The sequence below is a fragment of the Myxocyprinus asiaticus genome, chromosome 32 (genome assembly GCF_019703515.2).
Source record: "Myxocyprinus asiaticus isolate MX2 ecotype Aquarium Trade chromosome 32, UBuf_Myxa_2, whole genome shotgun sequence".
Taxonomy (NCBI): Eukaryota; Metazoa; Chordata; class Actinopteri; order Cypriniformes; family Catostomidae; genus Myxocyprinus; species Myxocyprinus asiaticus.
Window position 1 is genome coordinate 14053296 of NC_059375.1, and position 27520 is coordinate 14080815.

General features: G+C 38.6%; 1 protein-coding gene across 2 annotated transcripts; it reads left to right on the forward strand.

Moving 5' to 3' along the window:
• Nucleotides 1-1309: 1309 nt before the first annotated feature.
• rfng (RFNG O-fucosylpeptide 3-beta-N-acetylglucosaminyltransferase) lies at nt 1310-26063 on the forward strand. Of its 2 annotated transcripts, none has more exons than XM_051666578.1 (9): nt 1310-1693; nt 3600-4123; nt 15203-15251; nt 16163-16265; nt 16867-17020; nt 17440-17525; nt 20259-20424; nt 21225-21310; nt 23476-26063. In XM_051666578.1, exons 2-9 carry the CDS (start codon nt 3686-3688, stop codon nt 23540-23542), a joined length of 1149 nt encoding a protein of 382 aa, XP_051522538.1. In that variant the 5' UTR covers nt 1310-1693; nt 3600-3685; the 3' UTR covers nt 23543-26063. The 2 variants fall into 2 exon arrangements, with proteins under 2 accessions (XP_051522538.1, XP_051522539.1); XM_051666579.1 differs by lacking the exon at nt 1310-1693 and adding an exon at nt 1719-2300.
• The last annotated feature ends 1457 nt before the right edge of the window (nt 26064-27520 follow it).

Below are 27520 nucleotides of genomic sequence, written 5' to 3' on the forward strand. Positions count from 1 at the left end.
ATAGGAAAAAAGCATGTACTTGCTCCATAGGCTACACATAAGAAAAATGGTGCCATCTGGTGGAAAATGTAATAAATATTAAATTTTGAAGCCAGGGCTCCGGAATGAAAGCATAATATCATAGAATTCATAATTTTATGCTTTAATGGCACTGGGATCAAATATTGTAGTTTTAATGGGTTTCAATGGGGACATTTTTGTCCTTAAAGGTGCTATACGTAAGATTTGCAACAAGCGTTTGAAATGGGTATTGCAGTCCAAATTCAAAATATTGGAGAGTTGTCTTCCCCGCCCCAGACTAGAAGCTCTTGCAGGTTGCCAGAATGAGGACATGCAACACGAGCACTCAAATGTTGATTTTACTCAAAATGTCCATCCCTACTTGTAGCCAAGATAAATTGTATAGCTAATTTTAGGTGACGCTCAATGCTTACCTGTTAAGGAGAAAATTTGCCAACTCAGCATCTGTTTTAAAGGTTTTCTGGGCTTTAAGCTGTCTCCATCTTCTAAAGGCATCTCCAATATTTATCCTTGATTTACTATGCCTCTGATCATGGTGGTTTTTAGATGGATGGCGAGGCTTTTTAGGTCGGGTGGAATCTGTTACCTCTAATCCAGTTAGTTTGCTGGCTTCCATGGCTGCAGCACGCAGTGTTGTTTGCCTGCAAACTTGTTCAAATCTGGCAACCCTGCGGTGTCGAAATACTATTGGTGAGTGGGCAGTGGGCGGGATCACACAGGCCAAAACATAAACAGAAATTGGAATGGAAACTTCAAAGTAGAATATACTGGCTGTAGCATTGTTATCAGAGAAGCCAGTATTTCAACTTAGCACGTTTCCTAATTCTCTAATGACATATTATGGTCATTTTACGATTTAGTACAGTAACAAATATTGCATATAGCACCTTTAAGGTCCTGAGTGTATCTATATTGTGTACACAGTGTATTATAGATTCTCCCCAAAATACACACCTTTGGCAAAATGTATGCCATTGGCATTAACACAAGCAAAAACAAAAATGTCCTGAAGGTCGCACAAGGGTTAAGAAATGAGCTACACACTGTATCAGTTAGGGTTAAAAGAATTGTTGCCCGCTGAAACATATTAATCACTGCAATAATGATCCAATCATAGGCTCTTAATTATCTGCTAATTTAAATCCACTTGCCAGGCAGTGTAGATATGGACTAAAAGCAGCAAAACTTTCATTTTGATTTAACGGGGTCTTTAAATCAACTGTGCGTAGTGTTACATCACATCAGCCAGAGGGCGCTGATGTTCAATGCACGCGTCTTTGGCCTCGGCTGGAAAGGACAATGTAGTTGAAAATATGTGTTGGCACGGCGCGGTCCGAGGGGTCATTAAAAACAACACAACACTCCAGCAACGATTCATAGCTGAGTAACAGAGTATTGACTGAGATGATATAGACGGCTCCATGGGAGTAACTTTACAATGAATGAGCCACAGTGATAAGTTTGTGCTTCGGGAAGCTTAAAGCGAGAAAATAATGAGATGGATACGAATGACTCATGCTGACGAAGAGGAAATAGAACTTTAACAGGATCGCTGTATAAGTATTATTTATTTTACTTTAGCCTGGCATGATCGACAGTGTGTTTATTCGTTTAAATGCCCCGAGGATGACGAGCTCCCTCACACGAAGCACCTCCGATCTGATCACTCTCGGTAAGAAACTGTTCGTATTTGGTGTTACCAAATACGAACTGTTCGCAATCACAAGCGATTACCTCTGCATTTCACATTTTGCTAATCGTACGAACTTTTGCGTTCATTTGGGGAAGTTTACCGCTGGCTGCATTTTTGGTCATCGCAGGCGCGTGTTATTTGCGCATTATTCTGAAATCTTTTGTCCAGGTCACTTTAGTCCGGCAGTTTCCACTGGCGTCAAATCAAAGAAAACTACGTGTTACACTAAACAAAAGAACCATGATATTACCACTAACATGGTTATATAATCATTGTGTAGACATGTGAAGTACCTTATAGTAAATACCATGATGCATGAATATGGTAATCATTCTAATATCATGGTGCGTATGAAAGTTTATATTGTAATGATCAAACATGATGTTTCAGAGCAGGGATTGATATACATGTGAACATATCAAGCTTTAGATGTATTCCAGTGGTGGACATGACTGCGTGTTGGCTTTGTTTAGTGTCGGTTTGCATTGATGAAGCAGTACTGTGCCTCATTTAGGAGAGTTTTCAGCTGGGGATGAATATGAATATGATTTCATGCTGACACGGCAGCCTTCAGCCTCCACATCAGGTATCATTTTAACTCTGAAAATAGAAGACAGGAAATGGCTAACTTTGATGGCTAAGGCTGTTATTAGGGTTGCCAAGGCCTGCTGACATATGACTGTGCCAAAATGAAACTGAACGCATATGCATTCATTGGATTGCACAAGGAGGGATTTCAAGAAAAAGTCTTTGAAAATTTTAGTTATGTTGATGAATAGTTGTTGATTATGTGGCTGTGATGTAAACCTGCTACACAAAAGAAAAAAATAGGCAGAATGTTAGTCTCAGTCACCATTGACTTTCATTGCATCTTTTTTCCAGACAATAAAAGTGAATGGTGACTGAGTTTCTACAACATGAGGGTAAGCAAATGGTGGCAGAGTTTTATTTTTGGGTGAACAGTACTTTTAAAGTTAAAATGAAAATTCTCTCATCACTTACTCACTCTCATGCCATCCTATTTGTGTATGACTTTCTTCTGCTGAACACAAATGAAATTTTTTAGAAGAATGTCTCAGATCTGTAGGTCCTTACAATGCAAGTGAATGATGGCCAGAACTTTGAAGGTTCAAAAAAACATCTTAAGTTGTTATAAAAGTAATCCACACATCGAGTCCAGTGGTTAAATATATATATATATCTACAGAAACAATATGATATGTGTGGGGATCAATATTTAATTAGGTGGCAATATGCCCAAAGAATTCAAATCACCAAAAAACAAAAGAAGAAAGTGAAAGTGGAGATTTATAGTATTAAAAAAAGGGGGGGGGGGGCTAAATATTGATGTGTTTCTCACCCCACACCTATCATATTGCTTCTGAAGACATGGATTAAACCACTGTAGTCTTATTGATTACTTTTATGCTGCCTTTATGTGCTTTTTGGTGCTTCAAAATTCTGGCCATCATTCACTTTCATTGTATGGACCTACAGAGCTGAGACATTCTTCTAAAAATCTTCATTTTTGTTCAGCAGAAGAAAGAAAGTCATACACATCTAGGATAGGATTTTCATTTTTGGGTGAACTATCCCTTTAAGTGAACTTTTCATTAATGTATTTTAAGTCTCTAATTTTTATTGTCTTAAATTGTAATTTTCCCCTCCCCCTCATTTCTTCTTTTTTAATTAATTTTACGCTTTTGTCATTCTTGTGTTTTTTAATCTTTTTATTTGTTTGTTTATTGTTTTTATGCTTTTCCTCAATGCTTTTGTACTCTTCAATTGTATACAGTTACAGAATCTTATATGCTGTAGTGTGCATGTTATGTATGCAAATATTATGAATATTTATTGGTATGCATGTGTGGTTTTGTTTACGCAGGGTTCTCTGTGATGCAGTAAAGATGGGCGCTATAGTGGAAAGTCAGGCAGGTGCGACCGGTTGAGCTGGCATTGAGTAGAGGAAGAATGCACTTATCCAATGTTGGCAGCAACAAAATCTGCTTCCTGCTCTCCTTAGCATTCTGCGCCCTGCTGGTGCTGCTTATTCCCTCCTTACAACCTCCGCAGCGGCAGGGGGATCTGCCCCAACCCCGGCCACATGCCAAAACCTCCAGAGTCGGATGGACACATGGCCTCCACAGGAACTCTGTATCAGCTGTACGCCAAGGAAATGATGATGCCAAGGATGATAGTTTCACCCACCTGCTTCCTCTCGGGGGACGACCCCGAGACCTGCAGAGGGTGTTAGAGGGGGCCCCTGCACATGCCAACTCCCCCGGGTCACGTTCCAAAAACTCTTTGGACTTGAGAGACATTTTTATTGCCATAAAGACAACTAGGAAATACCACAAGTCCAGACTGCAGCTCCTGTCCCAGACATGGGTTTCCAAAGCAAAGGAACAGGTATTGTGTACAAGTAATTAAATAGTTCACCCAAAAATGAAAATACTCTCATCATTTACTCACCCTCATGCTATCCCAGATGTGTATGATTTTCTTTCTTCTGCAGAACACAAAGATTTTTAGAAGAATATCTCTGTAGGTCCATACAATGCAAGTAAATGGTGGCCAGAACTTTGAAGCGCCAAAAAGCAAATAAAGGCAGCATAAAAGTCATCCATAAGACTCCAGTGATTTAATCTATATCTTCAGAAGCATTATGATAGGTGTGGGTGAGAAACAGATCAATATTTATTTTATTTTTGCTACATTTGTTTTTAGCAATTCACTTTATTCGTGCATATCGCCACCCAGTGTGCAGGGAGGAGAATTTAAAGTAAAATTTTATCTTGTAAATATTAATCTGTTTCTCACAAAAAAAAAAAAAAAAAGAAAACAAAAAGCTTTAAAGTATCCATTAAAGTATCAGAAAGGATCATAATATCGAAAATGTAAGGCGTTCATTGTTGAAAATCTACCCCATGGCCCTAGCTCCAAATCACATTCATGTTTACTCACATTTAAACCTAGCTTGTCACAATGGGTCACGAGACATACAAGAACCAATGGCATTTGAAGTCATTATGTCATCCTTGGGCCATCAAATTCAATATGTTCCTCACACAAAGCTATCATAAGGTTATTATAAGACTTGAAATATAGCACACAAGTCATGTAGACTACTTTTATGGTGCTTTTTTCGTATATTTTATCCCTTTTTAAAGCTTTCGGTAAAAAGAAAATTGTACAGACTTCAAACGAAATGAAGGTGAATAAATGTTAACATCATTTTCATTTTAAGTGAATTATCCCTTTAATACACTTTATGCACCTTTAGTGCTATTATTTTACAGTGGAAGTCTAGAGGTAGTGATATGTTTTAGAGGTGTTAATATATGCAGTTGTCAGCGTAAAGTGTGGCAGCTGCTCTGTGGCGCTGTGCCTGGTGCTTTTAACAGTGTGGGTGGTTGGGGGGGGGGGTGGGTGGTCTTGTCTTGGAGGCCCTTGGGGCCCCTGGAAGAGGAAGTTCCTCAGCAACCTGAGACCCACAGACACAAGACGCCGTGTGTTTGCTCTCAACCAAGTACATTCACTTGACTGCCAAAGGTACCAGGAAAATAGGCATTGCAATACCATTGTTTTGCTGTTGCACACAACAGGGCCAAGATGTCCAGGAGGAATTTTTAAGTGCTCTGTCTGTTTCCATTCGTCGCTCAAAAAACTAGATTTTGAAACCAAGCGTTTATAAAACAACTATGGAAGTCCATTTGTGCCACAAAGAAAAAAATTGTGCTTTGGTAAATCAAAATTATGAGATAAAAAAAAAAAAAAAAAATCATAATTTTGAGATACTAAATCATAATTATGTGATTAATTTTTATCCCAAAATTTTGACTTTTTAATCTAATAATTGATTTAGCATCTCATAATTATGATTTAGTATTTTAAAATGTTACATTTTTAATCTCAAAATTTTGACCATCTCCAAATTTGACTTTTTATCTCATAATTGTTACTTTTTCTCAAAGTTTTGACTTAGTATCTCATAATTTTGATTTACGAAAGCATATTTTTATTTTATTTTATTTTTATGTGGCAGAAATGTGCTTCCATAAACAACAGCTCAGTATTAATGACCAGTCCATGCCTGCGGAAATATTCTTTCCCAATTGGCAATGTTTAAACTTTGGCTCAAAGTCCAACTCTGGACATTTTTAATGAGTAAAAAAGGAACCATCCTTCAATTGCCCCGATTGAATTTCGAAAAAAGAAATGTACAGGTGGAAATATCTATACAGAGGTCACGGAAGAGTTCTTTTTTTTTTTTTTTTTAGAAAAGTTGTGTTCAGTGGAAAGCTTTTACTAGAAGTCTAATCCTCTTAAGATTAGCAAAAACAGACTTTCTCAAAGAGGCTTTGTTTGGTTAAGATTTCCGAAAAGCATCTTAAAATGTATCAAGTCTGCATGCAAGCCAATTACCTTAAGTTTAGAAAAATGTCAAGGATCCCTTAATTTTGAATGTTCTAACGTGACAACAGTAGTGGGAATTATACAAAGGACATTTAAGGGGTAGTGGGAATTATACAAAGGACCTTAAAGGGATAGTTAAGAGGGCTGGGTAATAGGACGATATAATCAGACATCGATGATATATGACAACTATCCTGATGCCGATTGCGACAGTCATTGACGGACAATAATCAACAATATCGGGAAATGACAACACCATGGAGCTGGGAAGTCACCAAATATATTAAATAGTAGCCCAATAGTTATCATGCACTTAAGTTTTTAGATACTAATAATTTTTTTAAAACATTATAAGCATTACGGATTAAAGAGGCTAGTTGTGTCCATGTTCACTGCTGACATGTTCACTGAATGGCATGAAACATTTTCCAGTTATAACCTCTCTTGATTCAGACATGACTTTGTTGGCTTGTAACAAATAATATGTTATGGCTTAGCATCTGTAAAGTTGGCTGGTGCTGGCAATGACAAAGATGATGATGTGTGATGAACCCAAGTGCAGTTTTATTCCAAAACATGAAATTCAAAAAACCCTAACTACAAATGTGAACAAAAAAACATGAACTTGACTTTAACTTGACTTGACATAAAGACAAGGCGTGGAGCATGGGATCAGGGTAACGTCTGTGGAAGGTGAAGCCATGAGAGTCTCGAGGGGCGGAGCCATGGAAGGCGGAGCCGTGAGAGACTTGAAGGGCGACACCAGGGAACTTGGTACCCGGAGAGTAGCCGACGGCTCGAAGGACCAAGGCGGTGCCGGAGGTTTGGATGAGCAAGGTGGAGCTGGGGGATCAGAAGTCTGAGGCGGAGACGGTGGGGCTGAGGACCAAGGCGGAGCCGTAGGGTTGGAGGTCCCCGGTGGAGCTGATGGATCGGAGAGATGAGGCGTAGCCAGAGGATCGGAGAGCCAAGGCAGAGCCAGGTGACCGACAGACCAAGGAGGAGCTGGAGGGACAAGGGACCCCGGTAAAGTCGACAGGCTGAAGGACCGCAGTGGAGCCGAGGGAACGTAGAGCCGAGGTGATGTCAGGGATCGACAGGCCAAGGCGGAGTCCAGGGCTCGGAGGGTCTAGGCGGGGTCGGAGGGTCGAAAGTTCCCCTTGCCCGATTAGGAGAACTAAGGGTGGGCAAAAGGGCGGCAACCAGTTCCAGCTCAAATAGCCCAGTGAAAGATGGCTCTGGAACGAACAAGGCCTGCAATGCTGGTTCGTTGGCCAGAGATGAGCCTGAGACCTTGCATGGAGCAGACTGAAGCTTGGCTGTGATGTGGCATGGAGCAGACTCTGGCATGGCTGTGACGTGGCATGGGGCAGGCTCAGGCATGGCTGTGACGTGGCATGGGGCAGGCTCAGGCATGGCTGTGACGTGGCATGGGGCAGGCTCAGGCGTGGCTGTGACATGGCATGGGGCAGGCACAGGATCTGGAGCAAAATATGGCATTAGCTCAGCGACCATGACGAGGAACTCTGGCTCGGCGGCCATGACGAGGAACTCTGGCTCGGCGGCCATGACGAGGAACTCTGGCTCGGCGGCCATGACGAGGAACTCCGGCTCGGCATCCGCCTCCCCCACAGTGAACGCAGAACCAATAATCTGCAGGGCAAGGTCGATATACTGAGCCAGGCTGTGGGTACTCTGACCGCCTGGCATCAGAGAAGAGATTGGCTCATTAAGTCCAAAACAGAAAATGTCTTTGAGGCCGACCTCATTAAAGTCCACTCGGCAGGCCAGAGCGCAGAAGTCCTCCACATAATCCTCCAGGGGACGATCCCCCTGACATAGGTGTAGGAGTTGGATTGCTGGGTTCATTTGGTAGGTCAGGTATTCTGTAACATTGGCTGGCACTGGCAAAGACGATGAAGACGATGATGTGTGATGAACCCAAGTGCAGTTTTATTCCAAAACGTGAAATCCAAAAACTGTAACTACAAACGTTAACAAAAAAACATGAACTTGACTTGAACTTGACATAAAATTGACTTGACTAATCCAACAAGGTTACATACACACACAACGGCAAACATGAGGGTTAAATACTTGGACATGGGAGAACACAAGACAAAGATAACCAATGACATAACAGAACTGATAACAAGATAACTAGACAATAAACCAATGAAACCAAGACACATGAACATGGAGGGAAACATGAAATCACGTGACCAGATCACATGACAAGGAACAAATGAACAAACACATTAAACATTACAGTAACTTGATTAATGTATTCAAAATTTCATTATTAAAGAAATGCAGCCTTTCGGCATAAGAAATTATTATGAAATGTCATATAAGCAAGCAAAAATAATGAGAGTGACGAAACATTGCGGTCTTTATGAAAAGTTTTTTTAAATGTATAAAAGTTATTTAAAACGCATTGCTTTGTGACATCAACTTGTATTCATCATCCACTGCATAAAGAAAAGTTTCTTAATTTGCAGGCCATGAAATTAAACTAAGGTTTTCTTTTTAAATAAAATTACGGCATGCGAAGGCCCTTTTAAACTACCTTACGATTTGCTTAGGTGAAAGTGCAGTTTAAGAAACAAAAATGAAAATGATTAAATCATAAAATTATACAAAAACCTTGAACCTCAAATTGAGTTCGATTTAATTTTCTTTAGGCAGTAACTGCATTAACAAAACACAATACAAACACAAATTGGATGAGAACACAGTGGAGAACTGGTGTTTTCTATTAGTTAACACAGATTAAGTGAAGAAAACAAACTGTTGTAGCCGTTTTATGAAAGTAGAAATTATGTGGGTTGTGTTGAACTTTCCAGAGGTAATGGTTTATTTACAGTTGAAGTTAGAAGTTTACATACACTTAGGTTGAAGTCATTAAAACTCATTTTTTAACCACTCCACAGATTTCATATGGCAAACTATAATTTTCGTTTAGGACATCTACTTTGTGCATGACATGAGTCATTTTTCCAACAATTGTTTACAGACAGATTGTTTCACTTTTAATTGACTATATCACAATTCTAGTGGGTCAGAAGTTTATGTTCACCAAGTTAACTGTGCCTTTAAGCAGCTTGGAAAATTCCAGAAAATGATGTCAAGCCTTTAGGCAATCAGCTTCTGATTGGCTAATTGGAGTCAATTGGAGGTGTACCTGTGGATGTATTTTAAGGCCTACCTTCAAACTCAGTGCCTCTTTGCTTGACATTATGGGAAAATCAAAGAAATCAGCCAAGACCTCAGAAAAAAATTGTGGACTTCCACAAGTCTGGTTCATCCTTACGAGCAATTTCCAAACGCCTTAAGGTACCACGTTCATCATTTCAAACAATAGTACGCAAGTATAAACATCATGGGACAACGCAGCCATACCACTCAGGAATTCTGTCTCCTAGAGATGAACGTAGTTTGGTGCAAAAAGTGCAAATCAATCCCAGAACAACAGCAAAGGACCTTGTGAAGATGCTGGAGGAAAAAGGTAGACAAGTATCTAAATCCACAGTAAAACGAGTACTATATCAACATAACCTGAAAGGCTGCTCAGCAAGGAAGAAGCTACTGCTCCAAAACTGCTATAAAAAAGCCAGACTACAGTTTGTAAGTGCACATGGGGACAAATATCTTACATTTAAACAAATTTCCTCTGGTCTGATGAAACAAAAATTGAACTTTTTGGCCATAATGACCATCGTTATGTTTGGAGGAATAAGGGTGAGGCTTACAAACCGAAGAACACCATCCCAACCGTGAAGCATGGGGGTGGCAGCATCATGTTGTGGGGGTGCTTTGCTGCAGGAGGGACTGGTGCACTTCACAAAATAGATGACATCCTGAAGAAGGAAAATGATGTGGCTATATTGAAGCAAGACATCAAGACATCGGCCAGGAAGTTAAAGCTCGTCGCAGATGGGTCTTCAAATGGACAATGACCCCAAGCATACCTCCAACATTGTGGCAAAATGGCTTAAGGACAACAAAGTCAAGGTATTGGAGTGGCCATCACAAAGCCCTGAACTAAATCTGATAGAAAATTTGTGGGTAGAACTGAAAAAGCGTGTGCGAGCAAGGAGGCCTACAAACCTGACTCAGTTACTCCAGTTCTGTTTGGAGGAATGGGCCAAAATTCCAGCAACTTATTGTGAGAAGCTTGTGGAAGGCTACCCAAAATGTTTGACCCAGGTTAAACAATTTAAAGGCAATGCTACCAAATACTAACAAAGTGTATGTAAACTTGTGAACCTCTGGGAATGTGATGAAAGAAATAAAAGCTGCAATAAATCATTCCCTCTACTATTATTCTGACATTTCACATTCTTAAAGTAGTGAACCTAACTGACCTAATACAGGGAATGTTTTGTACGATTAAATGTCAGGAATTGTGAAAAACTGAGTTTAAATGTATTTGGCTAAGATGTAAACTTCTGACTTCAACTGTATATTTATATTGTTATTGTTGTTTTCATTATTATGTTTATATATATAATTGTCTTTAGATCTTAATTTGTGTTGGTAATGTTTAACCTCTTGTCGTAGACGGATACTTGCGTGTAGGGATGCACCGATCCGATACCTGGATTGGTATCGGCTCCGATACTGAAGTTTTTAAACGGATCGGGTATCGGTCCGACGAGCCCGATCCAAATCTGATACTGTGTGTTAGTCTTGTTCGTTACTGTCAATCTAAAAAAAATGACATAAAAGAACCATTAAAACACAATTAAAGTAGTTCATATGACTCGTGCATTTTATTCAAAGCCACTTCAAGACGTGCGATAGCTCTGTGAATCACAAAAGGCTGTGTTTTATAAGTAAATATATAAAATGCACACGCAGCTCTAGCGTATTATTGAATGGCGCTGCTCTGTTTACACACACTCGGCTATTTTTAGCCTTCACAGCGGTGCGCAATATTTGAGCGCTACTCGCGAACAACATCTCAGATGTAGATGCTCAATAGTTTGGTTCACTTATAATATGCATTTAGAAAAGCACCGGAGGAGCATTTTCACCAGAATTGGAATAAGGAGCTAATTAAACTACTGTGAACTTTCCTACAGACAGACACATACAGGACTTCCTGGAGAGTTTAGAATGTCAAAATAAAAGCTTGAGGGTTTAAAAGTTAAAGGTGTCACGGAGAGACTCACGGAGGCAGAGATATGAACTCAGTAGCAGGGTTTATTGAACAGATGATTGAAACAGTGATGTAAACATTGTAAGTAAATCCAGTTGAGCAGAGTGGCAAACAGCAGGTGAGTAATATCTAGACAGGGTAAAGACACGATGAACAGATAACTCACAACAGTCTTATGATACTTGCAGGCAATAATGAAGACACAGGTATGTTTGACATAGTAGAAAGGTCTGGAGTCTCAGAGATACTATCGATGAGAACAGACAAAGAGTGTGTGTGAAAGCGGGGTTTACATGCTGTCCTTGATTAGCCACTAATGATATGCAGGTGCGTGTAATCAGAACTCAGGGGAGAGTGAGGAAGAAAGAGAGAGAGGTGCACGATTGAGATATATTACTATTATAATATATTATTATTATTATTATCATTTGTTTACAAATTATAATAATATTTAAGTTGAATGGGTTCCAAAAAATAACTATGTGAATGAAAAGTGAGCTGATATCTTACAACTAAATTGAACAAAAAAGAGATCTGATAGAAGATATTCTAAACTGATTATGCAAAAAAACAACACTGGTATCGGATCGGGATTGGTATCAGCCGATACTGAGATTTCCGATATCGGAATCGGAACGGAAGAGAAAAAGTGGCAAAGTGGAAAAGTGGCTGGTGATATGTATTGCAAGACAGTAAATGTTTGGATTTGGGCAGGTGGTTATGAGATTTTTTTAAAACTTCATTATGTTAATTGCTTTTTTGTTTTCGTTTGAAATGCAATATGAATTTAGAAATATCTTTGGTTTAAGTTTTTCATGTTTCAAAAAATGATTAAAATTTTTAAAACAAAATCGATTGGTGGAAGTGAAATGCGTGCAAAATATTTACCTATGCCTCGGAAGTGGGGGCATGGGTGGTGACAATGTAATCGGAGAACGCGATTATTTAAATATTTATATATATATATATATATATATAGTGATTTGTACAAAATATTGTGAAAATATTTCTTGCACATCGCCCAGCCCTAGTAACAAATGTAAAATTCTCTTATCATTTATTCTCCCTCATTCTGTCCCAAACTCGTATTACTTTCTTCTCACCCAAAGCTATTGTATTGCTTCAGAAGACCACTCAAGTCTTATGGATTATTTTTCTGCTGTCTTTATGCCCTTTTTGGAGCTTGAAAGTTTTAGACCCCATTGACTTACATTGTATGGACAAAAACACCTCATACATTCTTTAAAAAATCTTTGTTTTTGTTCCTCACAACAACAGAAGTTATACAAGTTTGAGATGGCATGAGGGTGGGTAATGATAAGAGAATTATAATTTTTGGGTGAACGTTTCCTTTAAAACAAGAAAATTCTGCTAGAAAATGGCTGTGACTAATGCAATGTTCTAGATCAGGGGTTCTCACCCCCCCCCACCAGGGGAAGTTCAAAGGATGCCAGAGGGTGCTGAGAGCAGATTAGTTGGGGGGGGGGGGCGTTTATCAGTCATAATAATCAAATCTATCATTAAGTTCCTCTTTGAATTAAAACGTTTATCTAGACTTGAGTATATCAGTTTGTTCTCAATTATACGGGTTGGTATGCATTTGTACCATGGTTCATCTGATTTTGAAGACTAGCAATGCATCTGAAGTATCTGGTTTATCAGCGGCAAATACACCGGCAAGGCACAACCTCGGCTAATGCACCTGTATGGCTCTGTAGATGGACATGGCTCAATGGACAGAGCAGCATTAGCGCAAAGAAGGTGCATTTTTACTTGCAGACTGGTCTTGAGCTCTTAAACTCACAGCTTTGCGAGAATCAGTGAGAAACACGGCTCGAGAAGCGGAAACCATTTGATTTCAGGGCAGAATTCTACATCACCCTTGAATTTACTATAGTGACACTAACTGTACTTTAGGGAGAAGTAGATTGATAATAAATATTATCTTATCACTACTTCAGCTCTATTAAATTTGTCATAGGCTACATTAGGGGAGTAAGGGAATATAATTCATTTTTATTACAACTTATAAATATTAATATTGTGTATTTATTGTGTTTAGAGTAGGTCTGCTAGGGAATGAAATAGGGGGGCATTCATCAAAAAAGGTTGAGAACCACTGGTCCATAAAGATAAAAAATTCTGTTACCAAAAAGCAAATTACTTTTATTGGCCCTTTCTTCTTTTAAGGTGTTTTGTGCTACCCTTACTGTAGTTTAAAACAGGAATGCAAACTCCTTACCAGAGGTGGGTAGTAATGCGCTACATTTACTCTGTAAATTAATAAAAAAATCTGAGATGCTATTCTACTGACTACAGTTGTACAGAGTGGTTATTTGAGTTACCGTAGACTTTCTGTCAGCTTGAACCGGTCTGGCCATTCTCTGTTGACCTCTCTCATCAATAAGGCGTTTCCGTTTGCAGAACTGCCGCTCACTGGATGTTTTTTGTTTTTGGCACCATTCTGAGTAAACTCTAGAGACTGTTGTGTGTGAAAATCCCAGGAGATCAGCAGTTACAGAAATATTCAAACCAGCCCATCTGGCACCAACAATTATGCCATGGTCTAAATCACTGAGATAAAATTTTTCCCCATTCTGATGGTCGATGTGAACATTAACTGAAGCTCCTGACCCATATCTGCATGATTTTATGCATTGCACTGCTGCCACATGATTGGCTGATTAGATAGTCGCATGAAAATTCCCAACGGCACTTTTGCACATGAAGGGCACTGCTGAAAGGGGACGCCAACCGAAGGGTTGTTTGTTCCAAACAAAAGTGAGAAAATAAATCCTTTCTCGAAGGGCCCTTCCACAATACTGATAGTGAAGGGTACACTCATACAGTAATGCAATGTTCCCTTTAGGGTACCCACTTCAAAGGCTCTGCCCTTTGGAGTAAGTAGGGCATTGGGATAATCATTTTCGATTGGAATTTGCATCGATCTGCTGTTGCTCGCACTGTTAAGGGCACCTCCACTTAATTTTCTTTAATGCTTCTGCGATTTACAAGAAAATCTTACATTGACACATTATTACTGTTATTGTGAGAAGTTAAAAATTAATAATTTATTTGATCATTTTGTTTATCATCAAAATTTCTCCCCTTTTTCTGCCCGACCAGAAAGGCACCTTTATATTTGTGAACGAAAGGGGCTGGCGCCCTGCTTTCCCCCTTCTGTGCACACCACTGGCAATGAGAACATGAAGATTTATCATCGTATTGATATTTTGATTGCTGCCCTTATGAGTGATACTTCAAATTGGTGATCAGATTTATGATTTTCACTCAGTGGGCGATTAAAACAGGCAAATAAATTGGTAACACTTTACAATAAGGTTCCATTTGTTAACATTAGTTAACATATATTATTGTTCATTGTAATATATTGTTATATATATATAAAATATATTTATTGGCCCTTAAAAATATATTGTTCATTGTTAGTTCAAGATACCTAATGCATTAACTCATGTTAACGAATGGAACCTTATTGTAAAGCGTTACTAATAAATCCATAGATTTTAACTGAAGGAAAAACCCAAGCCATTTCTATAGACCAAAATTTCACTTGGGCTAGTACCTACCAGAACACCTTAGCAACAACATAGCAACACCCTGGTAACCACTAATGACACCCTAGCATCATTGCAGTACTGCACAGGCAATTGCCATTCAAGTTTCAATGTTGTTTTTTTCCCCATGTTGTTCTGCAATTTTTTGTGTTTATTGATTTTTATTTTTTCTTTCTCTCTGACCCTTTGTTTTTTGCCTGAAATAGTCAACCTTACAAGACTTTACAGCTTTACTTCTTTGCAGTGCTTGGTCACTGTATCTCTGGCTTTCACACTGAGCAGATTGTTTTGTGAAAGCAACTTGATCACCGACTGCATTCTCTCTTTCAGACGTTTATCTTCACTGATGGGGAGGATAAGGAGCTCAGGCAGAGAGCAGGTAACACATGGTACTTTCATATGGATGGTAGAACTTATAGAGTTAAAGGGATAGTTCACCCAAAAATGAAAATTCATCATTTACTCACCCTTATGCCATCCTAGATGTGTATGACACTTTCTTCTGCTGAACAAAAAAGATTTTTAGAAGAAAATTTCAGCTCTGTAGGTCCATACAATGGAAGTGAATGGTGATCAGAACTTTGAAGGTCCAAAAAAAAGCTCATAAAGGAAGCATAAAAGTAATCCACAAGACTCCAGTGGTTTAATCCATGTCTTCAGAAGCAATATGATAGGTGTGGGTGAGAAACAGATCAGTATTTAAGTCTGTTGTTTACTATAAATCTTTACTCTTACTTCCACATTCTTCTTTTTTGGCGATTTGTATTCTTTGGGCATATCGCCACCTACTGGGCAGTTAGGAGAATATATATATAAAAAAGGAGTTAAATATTGATCTGTTTCTCACCCACAACTATCATATCACTCTTGAAGACATTGATTTAACCACTGGAGTCGTATCGATTACTTTTATGCTGCCTTTATGTGCTTTTTGAAACTTCAAAGTTCTGGCCACCATTCACTTGCATTGTATGGACCTACATAGCTGAGATATTCTTCTAAAAATCTTCATTTTTGGTCAGCAGAAGAAGGTCAAACACGTCTGGGATGGCATGAAGTTGAGTAAATGATGAGAGAATTTCAACTTTTGGGTGAACTATCCCTTAAATATTAGAACATTTGAAAAATATGAACAACATTCTCCTATTCATGCTTCACTGCATTACGGCATGGACTGTGTTTTCTGAAACTAGCCTTGCCTGTAATTAAGTCAAACTGTCCATCTAGTCATCGTGATTTCATATTAATCAGAAATTGATTAGTGATCTGTCATTGTCATGTTTTCTCAAGGGCTCAACATCATCAACACCAACTGCTCCGCGGCTCACACTCGCCAAGCCCTGTGCTGTAAGATGTCTGTAGAATATGACAAGTTCATCGAGTCACAGAAAAAGTTGAGTTCGTCTTCAGGCCACGTTTGCCACTTTGCCGACATCTTTTTCACATCACAGAGATCACAACCTGTCATTTAAGTCTTCTTATCAGCAGATGTTTCATTGTGTTTCAGTCATTCTAATCTGGCTGAAGTTTTTAAACTGGCTCTACATTCTGATTGGAATCCGCTATTAATGACTATAAATGCTCAAATGTGATCGCACATTCTATATTAAAGCGCTAAGTCAGCTACAAACGACCTACGGTTGGGATAAAGTTTTATTACTTGGTGGAAGAATTGTTTATTCTAATAATTATTAATAAGAAATGTAACTGTGTATTGAACAGTAGTGTCATTTATAATATTGTGCATAAGAACACACCTTACCCAGGGTAAAATCGCTGTAAGGCACAGCCTCTTATGGATCATTATTTTACTAGGCCTTTTTAAGGGTGCCTTGAAAACATCAGATCTTAAGTCAATGATCATTTAAAGTAACGTGTCTAAAGATAGTCCGTTTCAAGCTTTTGTGATGCGCCGTTGTAGCTTTACTTTCTATTTAAAAGTGGAGGAGATGCAGTGGTTTCATTGCTTTCTCTCTTTGCCATGTGTTATGCAGGTGGTTCTGTCATGTAGATGATGATAACTACGTGATACTTCCCAGTTTGCTGGAGTTGCTCTCCTTGTATTCTCATACACAGGATGTGTATCTTGGCAGACCCAGTCTGGACCACCCCATAGAGGCAGCCGAGAGAGTCAAGAGTGATGGATCGGTGAGCTTATCATGTCCTTGGACAGGAAAGAAAGTGTTATTGAGTACTAAACTCCAAGTGATAGGAGTTTGATTATTTCAGATTATGTTTAGCCACAGTTTTGTTGTCTTTTTAATCAGATCAAATCAATTTATTGTCATGACACCATTGGAACAGTGGGTGAAAATCTTAGGAGCATCGTCCACCAACATTGCAGTCATATAGTGATAGTATAACAATATGCAAGATGTACCAAAGATGCATTATGCACACAATAATACACAATTATTGTTGACTATACACATACAGTATACACATACTGCACAGTGTACAAAATGTACTTTGAACTATTTCTGTTGGAGTGGCAATTGCAGAATGCTGATTGTAATATTACTTCTTTAGAGTAGACCAAACCATTGAATCTTGTATATCTTCTGCAGGTGTCGGTGAAGTTCTGGTTTGCCACTGGAGGAGCTGGCTTCTGCATCAGCCGCGGTTTAGCACTCAAAATGAGTCCTTGGGCAAGGTAAAATTGGTCTTTTACACTTAAAGGAATATTTTGGGTTCAGTACAAGTGAAGCTCAATTGACAGCAATCGTGGCATAATGTTGATTACCACAAAAAGAAAATTTGACTTTCTTTAAAAAAAGAAGCGGAAATTAAGGTTATAGTGAGGCGAATTTTTTGAAGGTTTAAAGACAAAAATGTAAAATCACTTACATTAATTCTTCTGTTAAAACTTGTTTATTGGGGGCCTGGGTAGCTCAGTGGTAAAAGACGCTGGCTACCACCCCTGGAGTTGGCTAGTTCGAATCCCAGGGCGTGCTGAGTGACTCCAGTCAGGTCTCCTGAGCAACCAAATTGGCCCGGTTGCTTGGAAGGGTGGAGTCACATGGGGAAACCTCCTCGTGGTCGCTATAATGTGGTTCATTCTTGGTGGGGCGCGTGGTGAGTTGAGCGTGGATGCCGCGGTGGATGGCGTGAAGCCTCCACACGCGCTACGTCTCCGTGGCAACGCGCTCAACAAGCCACGTTATAAGATGCGTGGGTTGGCGGTCTCAGACACGGAGGCAGCTGGGATTCGTCCTCCGCCACCCGGATTGAGGCGAATCACTACGCGACCACAAGGACTTAAAAAGTGCATTGGGAATTGGGCATTCCAAATTGGGTGAAAAGGGGGAAAAAGCAAAAAAAAAAAGAACTTGTGTATTATTTGAGCTGTAAATTTGTTAAAATCGTCATCATCATACAGTCATTTTAGGGTTTACAAAAATGTAAATTGCATATAATTTTACATAGAAAAGATGTATGTTAATACACATATAGTTTGCTTTTTTAATTTTTATGAAAAGGTGGGACAAGCTGAAATTTATTTTTGTGGTAATGCTGTTGATTGAGCTTAACTTGTATTGAACCCGAAATGTTCCTTTAACACTTTTTTACTCATTTACACAGATTATGCTTAAAGGTATAGTTCACCCAAAAAAAGAAAATTCCCTCATCATTTACTCACTCTCATGCCATTCCAGATGTGATTTTTTTTTTTTTTTTTTTTTTCACACAAACTAATATTTTTAGAAGAATATTTGGTTACATTTTCTATGAAGCATTGAAGCATTGTAACGGCATTGCAAATGCATTATACTGCATTCATAATGTCTCATAATGCACCTTTATAATAAGTTATAACTTCACATAAATAATTATAACTACAGTTATAATACATTATAAGACTTCCCCTATACATAGTTATACTTAAGAGTATAATGCATTATAACACAAGCAACATCCAGTTTTAACGCAGTAGAAGTTAATGAAGTTAATCGTAGAAGTGCTCTCATGCAAAAGCAGCATAGAGTAAACAGTCAAAAGGCTTTATGACATGATCATATTATAAGATGTCTTTGCCTGCTTTAAGTAAATTTCGAAAGGAATATCTTATAAACGCAATAACATAAACTTGTGACATACATTACAAGTCAAACTTGTCTAATGGAAGTTATTTATAAAATAAGTCTCCAAATAAGATGCATAAACATTAAAGTCCAGTAACAGACATTGCTTTTGTCACTTTACTTAAGTCATTTTATGTACAGTATATTACAGTTATACAGTATATAATACATTATAACTTCTGCAGATAAAATTAAATGTTGTTTGTGTTATAATGCATTATACTCTAAGGAATAACTATGAATAGGTAATTTTGGTTACAAGTTATAACATATTATTAGGTGTATTATGAGACATTACTAATGCATTATAATGCCTTTACAATGCATTATAAATATGGCTTCTTAGAAAGTGTTATCGAATATTTCAGCTCTGCAGGTCCATACAATGCAAGTGAATGGCGACCAGAACTTTGAAGGTCCAAAAATCACAAAGGCAGCATAAAAGTAATCCATACGACTCTAGTGGTTAAATCAATATCTTCAGAAGCTATACGATAGGTGTGGGCGAGAAACAGATCAATATTTAAGTCCCTTTTTACTATAAATTCTCATCCCTGCCCAGTAGGTGGCGATATGCACAAAGTGAATTGCTAGAAACAAAAGAAGGTAAAAGTGGAGATATAAAGTAAAAAAGGACTTAAATATTGATCTGTTTCTCACCCACACCTATCATATCGCTTCTGATGACATGGATTTAACCACTGGAGTTACAAGGATTACTTTTATGCTGCCTTTTTATGCTTTTTGGACCTTAAAATTTCTGTTCGCCATTCACTTGCATTGTATGGACCTGCAGAGCTGAGATATTCTTCTAAAAATCTTAGTTTGTGTCCAGAAGAAGAAAGAAGTCATACACATCTGGGATGGCATGAGGGTGAGTAAATCGTGAGAAATCTTTCATTTTATGTGTAAGGTTAATGTAAATGCCATAACCAGTATTCTTTTATTGGTGAAAGGTCACACATAGTTTAAGCAAAAGCTGTTTCAAACTTTGCATGTAAACACGTTTGTCGCCATACTGAAACTTCAGAGTGCATGCAGTATCGAACTATGTAACAGTTTATACGTTAAGATTAGAGCAAACCCAAAATCTTACGTAAAGAGTTGTTTACTGATTTGCGTATAAAACTCTTAAACAGATTTACATGCAAATCAGTGAGTTGATATTTGATAGTTATCTGCATTTTGATGTACATGTAGTTTTCAGTTTTGCATTATTTAAAGTCCTCATGTCTGATTTGTTTTTTAGCATGCATGAATTGCCATTTGAAACATAAATTCTTTTTTCTTTCTATCTCTCACAGTCTTGGAAACTTCATAACAACTGCAGAGAAGATCCGTCTCCCTGACGACTGCACAATCGGTTACATCATCGAGGCTCTTTTGGAGGTTCCTCTGACACACACGGGCCTGTTCCACTCACACCTAGAAAATCTGCAGAGACTTCCCACAGACAGCATACTCAAACAGGTCAGGGTCCCTAATGAGTGCGCTTACATGCATGATCCTTCAGTGATTCTTCTCGGGTCATGTTAACAGCATAATGTTCCTTTATCGAAGAAACAGCTTACAGAGAACCTGATTGACACACCTAGATTGTTTGCTTCGCATAAAACACCTCTATTGGCATTCTGTTAGCTTATTCAGTGTCTTGTGTGCATACCTGTTTATTTTGATGTTAAGAGTGGAGAAAAATATTCTTATGTTGTTTAGTTTAGTTTATTGATTTGCATGTAAACCATTAAAATAGTGTTCAGCATTTTGTTGTGCATTATGTAAATTCACAAACTTCTCAAATACGTGATTTTACTAAAATGTGATGTAGAATAGAACTGCTCCAGGTTTGTATTGAACAGTTTAAACCAGCCTAAGATGGTTTGCTGGTCTTAGCTGGTCTCTCAACCTGGTCAGGCTGGTCTTTTGACTGGGTTTTGGGAACCTTTCAGCTGGTCAGTCTGGAAGACCATTGTAAACCAGCTAGGACCAGAAAGCCAGTTTAAGCTGGTTAAAGTTGTTTGTTTCCTGCTGGGTACAATTAACTTCATTGTCTGAGCAGTGTTCTTCTGCAGGAAAAGTTAACATTGATCCCAGACTTTTCCCACCCACCTGTTTTGTCCCATCTATATAGCCCTCTTACGTAATACCTGCCTACTCCAACCGCATGATTCCTGTAATGTTTGAGATCTGTCAAAGCAGCTAAGTCTCAGCTAACACTTGCTATTCCCAATCATCTGCCCTCCTTATACCTAACCTAGTTTTTGTCTCCATAGGTGACCCTCAGTTATGGTGGATTCGAGAACAGGAGGAATGTTGTCAGTGTTGGGGGAGCTTTCTCATTGGCTGAAGACCCTTCACGGTACACACACACACATACAGACAAATACTGTATATACAGTGGGGTCCAGAAGTCTGAAATAAAAAAATTGTGCTTTGGTAAATCATAATTATGAGATAATAAATCATAATAATGAGTTACTAAGTCATAATTTTGAGGTACTAAATTATAATTATGAGATTACTTTTTATCTAAAAATTTTGACTTTTGAATCCCATAATTCTTATTTAGTATCTCATAATGATGACTTTTTATCTCATAATTTTGATTTAACAAAGCACGATTTTTATTATTATTATTATTATTATTTGGCAGAAACGGGCTACCATAGTTACAAGTATATGTATACATGCTATAAAGTCTTAAATGCTGTAATTACAAGTTGGGCAAAATCTTCTGCCGTTTTCCAGTGGACTTTTTTAATAATAGGATCAAATTGCCAGATTCAAGCTTTATTGCAAGAAACTTTAGTGTACATTTTCAATGCATTATTAGACACTATTCTGTACATACAGATATAAAATAAACAGAAATTTTAATTTAACAGCAGCTTGCCCATATCTCTCCTACACCTGGCTCACCGCTTACAGGTGAAGTGTACATTCTCTGCACAGTAAATCCGCTCCTGTGTAAACTGTCTGGGACATGCGTCGCGTGTAATGAATAAGCGTGCACTGGTCCACACAACTGGTTTATGTGCTAGGATGTGCAGTCAGGTCGAGCGTGTACCTCCTGGAAATTTATATACGCTGATGAGCCAAAACATTATGACCACCTACCTAATATGCTGTTGGTCCTACGCATGCCGCCAAAACTGCACCAACCCGCTGAGGCATGAACTCTACAAGACCCCTGAAGATGTTCTATGGTATCTGGCACCAAGATATTAGCAGCAGATCCTTCAAGTCCTGTAAGTTGCGAGATGGAGCCGCCGTGGATCGGACTTGTTGGTCCAGCACATCCCACAGATGCACAATCGGATTGAGATCTGGGGAATTTGGAGGCCAGGACAACACCATAAACTTTACATTATGGTTCCTCAAACTATTCCCGGACAAAGTGTGCAGTGTGGCAGGGCGCATTATCCTGCTGAAAGAGACCACTGCCATCAGGGAATACCATTGCCATGAAGGGGTGTACTTGGTCTGCAACAATGTTTAGGTAGGTGGCACATGTCAAATTGACATCCACATGAATGGCCAGACCCAGGGTTTCCCAGCAGAACATTGCGCAGAGAATCACATTGCCTCCGCCGGCTTGTCGTCTTCCCACAGTGCATCCTGGTGCCATCACTTCCTCGGGTAAACGGCGCACACGTACATGGTCGTCCACGTGATGTAAAAAGAAAACGGGACTCATCAGACCTTCTACTGCTCCAAGGTCCAGTTCCGACGCTCGCATGCCCATTGTGGGCGCTTGCAACGGTGGACAGGGGTCATCATGGGCACTCTGACCGGTCTGCGGCTATGCAGCACCATACGTAGCAGGGTGTGATGCACTGTGTGTTGTGACGCATCCCTCCCGTAACCATCATTAACATTTTCTGTGATTTGTGCCACAGTAGACCATCTGTCGGTTTAGACCAAATGGGATAGCCTTGGGATAGCCAGATGGGTTTGTTACTGGACCCAACACCCTGTCGCCGGTTAGTGGTTTGTCCCTCCTCAGACCACTCTCAGTAGGTACTCACCGCTGCTGACCGGGAGCACCCCACACGCCTTGCCATTTCAGAGATACTCTGACCCAGTCATCTGACCATAACAATTTGGTCCTTGTCAAAGTCGCTCTGGTCTTTTTACTCCTGCCCATTTCTCCTGCATTCAACACATTGACTATGAGAACTGATTGTTTGATCTATCCAGACCTTGACATGGGGCCTTGTTAGGAGATGATCAACGTTATTCACTTCGCCTGTGAGTGGTCATGATATTTTGGCTCATCTGTGTAATACCAGTTCTAGCCACAGGAAGTGAGGAAAAACATTAGCGAATTTCAGGAAGTGAAAAAAATGGATACTGCATTTATCACGTAATTTTAAAAAAAGATTAGTAAATTATTAATTGCAGAAATTAACACATTACATTTCCCAGCTGTAATATATACACAATTTTAGTGCCACCTTAGGCATAACCTGCTTTTTCTACTGTTAGTTGCTGGTTTTCATCTAGTAACCACTGTCTCTTTAGGTTTAAAACGGTCCACTGCCTTCTCTACCCAAATACTGAGTGGTGTCCACGCAAGACTCATCACTGACTGGGATACAAATGCCTCTCATCTTGCCATAAAACTCTTATCTGAAGATGATGCTCTGAATAACTGAAGTGGCTGTCTGTGTGGAAGGGCAATTAACCACATGTTTTCTCACATGAACGGACTCAAGCTGTGGTTCAGCTGGTTAATAATATCTTTGTTTGGTACTTTGTACGTTTATATGGTAAAACAGGGTGACTAATTTATTTTAAAGTTGTTGTTTTTTTTGTCCTGAAAAAGTGAGCATTGCCAAGAGTTCCTGTTGTAAGAGGATTTTGAAAGGAGTAAGTTATCTCAGATTTATTGGGGGATTTTTCATTTAAATGATGCAAACTGCATTTTTGTGGTTTTGACATCATCTTTATAGATTCATCTTTTTTCTAGGGTCGTAAATATGCCCACTTCTTGCGTGCAAGATGATCTCATCAATGTCTCTAAGGAAGAGCAACAGTATTGATATAGTTTTATAGTATTTTGTTTTCAAGATTTATGCAACCCTGTTCAGCCATTGCCAATGCTTTTTCAGCTTGTGTTCGGGTTGTCTGTATTGGTCCATCTCTGTTGTTTGTGAAAAAGACAATATGTACTCCGTACAGTTTTTGGCATGCAGACAGACATGTTTGCCTGGAGTCGAGGAGAATACCCTGAAAAAATACAGACCAAAAAACAATATTTGTTTTTATTCAGTGCTAATTTATCTATCATTGCCATTGACGTTATGTATACGTTCATTTTTTGAGTTACAGTATTTCTCAAATGTTTTCATTAAAACATCAGTGAGTGTGCTGATAAGAAAACATGACCTTTTAAAGTCTTATGATCAGCGTTCAACATATTTCTGTTTCAAGTGCTGTCCAAATGTTTCCTCTGATTTTTGCACAAACATGTTCCTCACTGCAAGCCATTGGTTTGCGTAAACCTACCAAAACTACACGTTGGTTTTACTTTCCTTAAAGTGTCAAATGTTTTGTTCACCTGAAAGATTTCCTTTGTGACATCTCTTAACACTACCACATGTTTTTTAACTGTTAACTGTTTATCGATGTGTTTGCACTTGTTTTGTGTGCGCGTGTTTTTTTTTATCTGATAAAATTGATACTGTTGCCAAGTATGGATTCCATTTGAATAAACATATTTATTATGCATGTACAGCGATTGCATGATTCATGATTTAAAACTACCCAGTGTCTGTCGCTGCAATTAAACTGTCCAGTGTTCATTGGCAATTCAGTGACATAATTTTGCAGATGTTCTTCCATCTTCATGGAAAAGTAGGTGATGTATTGTTCTATGAAATATTTTACACTTTAAGAGACCACAGGGTTGATGATGTTTTCATTAATTGTCTTAATCTTAAGTGCATACACTGTAACAGCCCAAAATGAAAATGAAGTCATCCAGATGTTACATGTGACATTGTTTACCCAACTTATGTGTACATAAAGTCATGTAGGCATATGAATAGGCTTGGCATTTCATGCACATTCTTCTATAGCTAACATTGCCAGTCACAAGTTATTTGGTCTTATTTCCAAATTTGTACAAATTTAATATTTGAAAGTAGGGTTGCACCGATATGAGAATTTTTGGCAAATACCGATACCAATTTTAACAAAAAAAACTACAGGTTGATAACAATAATGGTACATCAGATAACTGTTTTACTAAGGAATGCTTAAAAATGTAGTGGTACAAAGGCTTTTTTTTTTATTGTTCTTACAATAAATAATTTCCAAAATATCAAATTTCCAATCTAAAAAAATTCTGATATCTCAAGTCAAGGTCTGCTGGTTTCAAAGCCTTTTGAAAGTTTTCCCTCATCATGTAGCCTGTAAGTAAGTGCTTTCACAACTGTCACGTCCGTTTATGGCCTGATTATTATTTTTTTTCTGCAGTAATGTGAGAATGAGAAAAAACTATTAAATATTACATGTTCTCAGGAGTGCCAACCCTCCTACATATTGTGGCAATTACAATTTTTATAAAAAAAAAAGTGTGTTACAAATTAATTATAAATAAGCCTTCATGTTTTCATGCTTATTACCGATATGCAGATGGTTTTAATTTGGTCAGTAATTGGCTGGTAAATATCAGCAGCAGATAGATACATCGGTGCATCCCTATTTAAAAAGAAACCACCAAACCCCCCTGAGAGTTCACTTCGTGTTGAGCTCAATCAGTAGCATTAGAGGAATAATGTTGAATACCAGAAAATATAATTTCCATTCATCATTCATTTTCTTTTAAAAAAGCAAAACTCAAGGTTACAGTGAGGCACTTACAATGGAAGTGAATGGGGACAATTTTTGGAGGGTTAAACGGCAGAAATGTGAAACTTATAATTTTATAAAAGCACTCACATTAATTCTTCTGTTGAAACTTGTGTATTATTTGAGCTGTAATTTTTACAGCCACTTTTTTGGGTTTATGGTGTTACGTCGTCATGACAACGAAATTGTAAAATTGGATTCAACTTTACACAGAAAAGCTTAATAAGCCATTTATCACAATAAAATCATGTTAACACGCATATTGTTTATGTCTTGTGGCTATATTTTGAAACAGTGGGTATTTATTTATATTTTTTTCCCCCCTTTTCTCCCCAATTTGGAATGCTCAATTCCCAATGTGCTCTAAGTCCTCGTGGTGGCGTAGTGACTCGCCTCAAGATGAATCTCAGTTGCCTCCACGCCTGAGATGCACACTTTTTATTATCACGTGGCTTGTTGAGTGTGTTACCACGGAGAGGCAGGAGGCTTCACGCATCCATGCACAACGCACCATGCGCCGAGAACGAGAAACACATTATAGTGACCACAAGGAGGTTACCCCATGTGACTCTACCCTCCCTAGCAACTGGGCCAACTTGGTTGCTTAGGAGACTTGGCTGGAGTCACTCAGCACACCCTGGATTCGAACTCACGACTCCAGGGGTGGTAGTCAGCATCAATACTCGCTGAGCTACCCAGGCCCCATGAAACAGTGGGTATTTTAACGTTTATGAATTGGCCCCTCCAGCCCTTGGTTTTTAGGTATGGTTTGATGGAGAAAAATGGTGTGTTCATATCATGTCGGAACGATTGTATTTATGATTTGAACACACATGAACGCCACCACAAAATCATAATTATGAGTTGGAAACTCTGAATTTCCTTTGAGCCCCAATTTTCTGACTGGGGCCATGCCGATTCAAGAATCGTGACAGAAACAAATTGTTATTGAAAATAATTCTGTTTTATTTGTAGATTGTTGACTGTGCAGTTTAGTTTATGTGCATTTTTTGTCATATGTCATATGTGGACGCACTAGAATGATAAAATCGATAGATAAATCAACTACACACCTAATGCAATGCTTTTCATTTTCTTGCTTTGGTGCTAAAAAAAAAAAAAGCTAAAGAGAGAAAGAAATATGAAATTGCAAAACGGGTACATTCTTTCAAACTACAATCACTTGAATACGAATCATATAATATTTACAAACTTCAGTACGGACTTCAAAACGCATCAAAAGACAGTGAAAACGGAAATAAAAATAGTATCCATACTAAGTATGGTTAGTATGTGAACTGAGATGCCACCCCGATATGTCTCACACACATTTTAGACCTTATATCATTTAAAACACCCCCAGTCTTTAAAAAACAAACTTACACTTACAGTATTTGAGCTGATCATGTGATAGGTGATGCCATCTTATAAAACACAGCATTTCATTCACGATATCACTTTTACAGTTTGTTGACATGTGGTGTTGTCAACTTCGCGACACTTCGGTGAACTTCCTTCAGTTCACTGACTTGTCATGTAAACATCAGACTGAGACTGAGGAACTGAAGAACAATAAATGTGTCTTTCATGAGAGATTTGTGCGCTCTTTTAGCACATTCGTTTCGCCTTTTACAAGCAACGTGACATGACACTACAAACTAAAACGCTCTTATTATAAAAACGCGATCTACAACGCAATGCAAGCAAAGTC

Coding starts and splice junctions, on each gene's coding strand:
- rfng (XM_051666578.1), top strand. CDS start 3,686: ATGCACTTATCCAATGTTGGCAGCAACAAAATCTGCTTCCTGCTCTCC. Junction 16,266..16,866: donor TTCATCGAGTCACAGAAAAA/GTTGAGTTCGTC, acceptor TGTGTTATGCAG/GTGGTTCTGTCATGTAGATG. Junction 21,311..23,475: donor TTGGCTGAAGACCCTTCACG/GTACACACACAC, acceptor CTGTCTCTTTAG/GTTTAAAACGGTCCACTGCC.